The 2,500-nt window shown below is 40.3% G+C and overlaps 1 protein-coding gene across 1 annotated transcript; it reads right to left on the minus strand.

The window, feature by feature from the left end:
- Nucleotides 1–242: 242 nt before the first annotated feature.
- Nucleotides 243–1,311, minus strand: LOC104896450 (zinc finger protein GIS3). Its single transcript, XM_010683199.4, has one exon. The coding sequence runs from the start codon at nucleotides 1,205–1,207 to the stop codon at nucleotides 464–466; it is 744 nt and encodes a 247-aa protein (XP_010681501.2). The 5' UTR covers nucleotides 1,208–1,311; the 3' UTR covers nucleotides 243–463.
- Nucleotides 1,312–2,500: the final 1,189 nt, after the last annotated feature.

Genomic DNA, 2,500 nt, shown 5'->3' on the forward strand with positions numbered 1-2,500 from the left:
TTCATGCTTTTTGTCAAAAAGTCATGGGTGTGTCACGCGCCGACCTCATGCACCACCATGTGCTCTATTCTTTAACCGGTGCATAATATTGATCATGTGGCCAAAAAAATCATGTAGATTTTTGGTTCGTTGTAGGTCGGATTTTATGCCAAAATTCACTGATATTTACAATCATTTCAAAAATAAAAACAAGAGTAAATATTAAATAAAAAAAAATAGTATATAAACTTGTAAAAATAACGTAAAAACAAATAAATAAATATATTTCAATATGAAAAAAGAAGATTTACAGAGATCCAACTTCTAAAAAAAGCGGAAATTCTAGAGTTTGAATAGCAGTACTAAGAGTTTGAATAGCCTGAAGTGGGTTATAATTGATAAGATCATAAACGCACCACCGAAATCTCTAAATTAGAATAAAATCAATAATAATAATAAAAAAAGAACTTCACCGTAGCTGAAATCATGGGCGAGCAGGAGCAAGGCTGAGATGCAAGTCAAGCCCAACACCATCATCAAAACCAGACCCACTGTTTCTACTAAACCTACTCAAAGATGGCCCATCAACCCTACTCTGCGTCGGCGGAGTTAAATTTCCACCGTTAGATCCCGACGACGGGAACACACAACCGTGCGACACGTGCATAGGAGGCATGGATGCACGTGGCATGTTCATATTCATATTCATATAAACCCAAGATGAAGAAGAAGCATTAGGTGATGAAGGCATACTCATGGGCCCAGCCCCACACGCGGAGGCTGGTAGGAGGTGAGGTGGAGGTGCGAAAGCCGTTATCATGGGGTTACGAACGTAAGAAACCGCGGCAGCAGCAGCTGCTGCAGCGTTTCGAGTGGCCTGCATTTGAGCGCGTTTCAACTGCTGCCGCTCTTTCTTGTGAGCGTTCTGGTGCCCACCTAAGGCTTGTGAGTTGGCGAATTCTCTACAGCAATATTGACATTCGTACTTTCTCGAGGCCTCGTTTGAGGAAGGCGGAGGATAACCGCCTCCACCTCCTCCAGATTCAGGCGATGATGCGCCTGCTGCTGTGGTAGTTGATGATTTTGAATGGGGTGAGGTGGACGACTCCACTTCTTCTGTTGGATCATATTCTGATATTGAGGGAGATGATACGTTGATGCCGAAAAGTTTTAACCGTGTTGATGTGTTATTATTGTTATGTCTTTGAAAGTGATCAATTTCTGCCATCAAAAAATGAATAATGGGAGAGAGAATAGTTATGTTAGAAACTTAGAATGGAAAGGAGGATAGCAGAGAAAAATATTGGAAAGGGAGAGGTAAGAGGTGGGGATGCATGAAATATGGGTATATATACAGGATTACAAGGGATTAATTATTTGGTTTACTGTTTGGAAAATTGGATCCAACTTATGTTAGTTAAGAAAAAGGAAAACCTATGTTTCATAAAATAATGCTTTGCATGCACCTGAATATACATAAGAAAACAAAATATTTTGCTCACTGTAATTAAAATACAAAAATAGATTAGTATACATTTTAAGAGTATACATAAAATAGTACAAGTAGTCTTGTCTAGGAACTGTGGAGGGGAATAATTTAATGGTAAACTCCAATCGCAGCCTCCAAGCATGAAGCATCATGACCAGCTACTAAAGTTAAGGAGTACTATGGTCTAGTATTATATATTTATATACCTCATGAGTGATGACTGCCTAGCAATAGCATAACTAGCCAATTATTATTCATAATCTAATAACAAATGTCTTGCATCAGTTTTGGATGTTCTCTACTTTCCACTTTCGTACTTTGAACTGTATTCTACTGTCGACTTGAAGTATACTTCGGAAAATTCTTTCTGAATAATGCCAAGTCTAATTTGGGGTTTGTTAAACATCATCCACAAACTACTTAAAATCGCCTCAATCCTCACATGAATGTACCACTATATCCTTACTTTTGGTTTTTGATTTTTACCATCTTCTCTCTTATCTTCTCTCTCAACTTTAATCCCATCTACTCCTCCCATCTTCTCTCTCATCTTCATTCTTCATTCACTCATCCTTCCCACATGAGAACCACCACCACCTTTTAAACCCACAAAATATCAGGCATTCCATCGGAGGAAAATCCAAGGCCATGAAAAAAACTTGTCCTCCGGCCTAAAATTGAGAACGCAATCTTAAGGACTACAGAGGCAAGACGCCAACAAGAAGTTGTAGAGGCGACGACATCAGCGGAGATGGCGGCAGTAGAGCAGATGGAGGCGGCAGAATCGGCGATGTCTTCTCAGGTAATTTTTTTTTACAAAAAATAAATCTGAACGTTTGGCCACGACGTTCGCCCCATGAAAGGAACGTTTCGCTGGTTCGTTTCTTCCATGGAGAGAACGTTTCACTGGAACGTTCTTTGCATGGAAGGAACGTCCTGGTCAAACGTTCCTTCCATGGAAAGAACGAACCAGCGAAACGTTCCTTCCACGGAAGGAACTTGCTGGCCGGGCGTTCCTTCGATGGAAGGAAC

This window comes from Beta vulgaris, chromosome 6 (assembly GCF_026745355.1).
Source record: "Beta vulgaris subsp. vulgaris cultivar EL10 chromosome 6, EL10.2, whole genome shotgun sequence".
In the NCBI taxonomy this organism is placed as follows: Eukaryota; Viridiplantae; Streptophyta; class Magnoliopsida; order Caryophyllales; family Amaranthaceae; genus Beta; species Beta vulgaris.

Excerpts from the sequence above, each read along its gene's own strand:
- LOC104896450 (XM_010683199.4), bottom strand. The coding sequence starts at position 1,207 with ATGGCAGAAATTGATCACTTTCAAAGACATAACAATAATAACACATCA.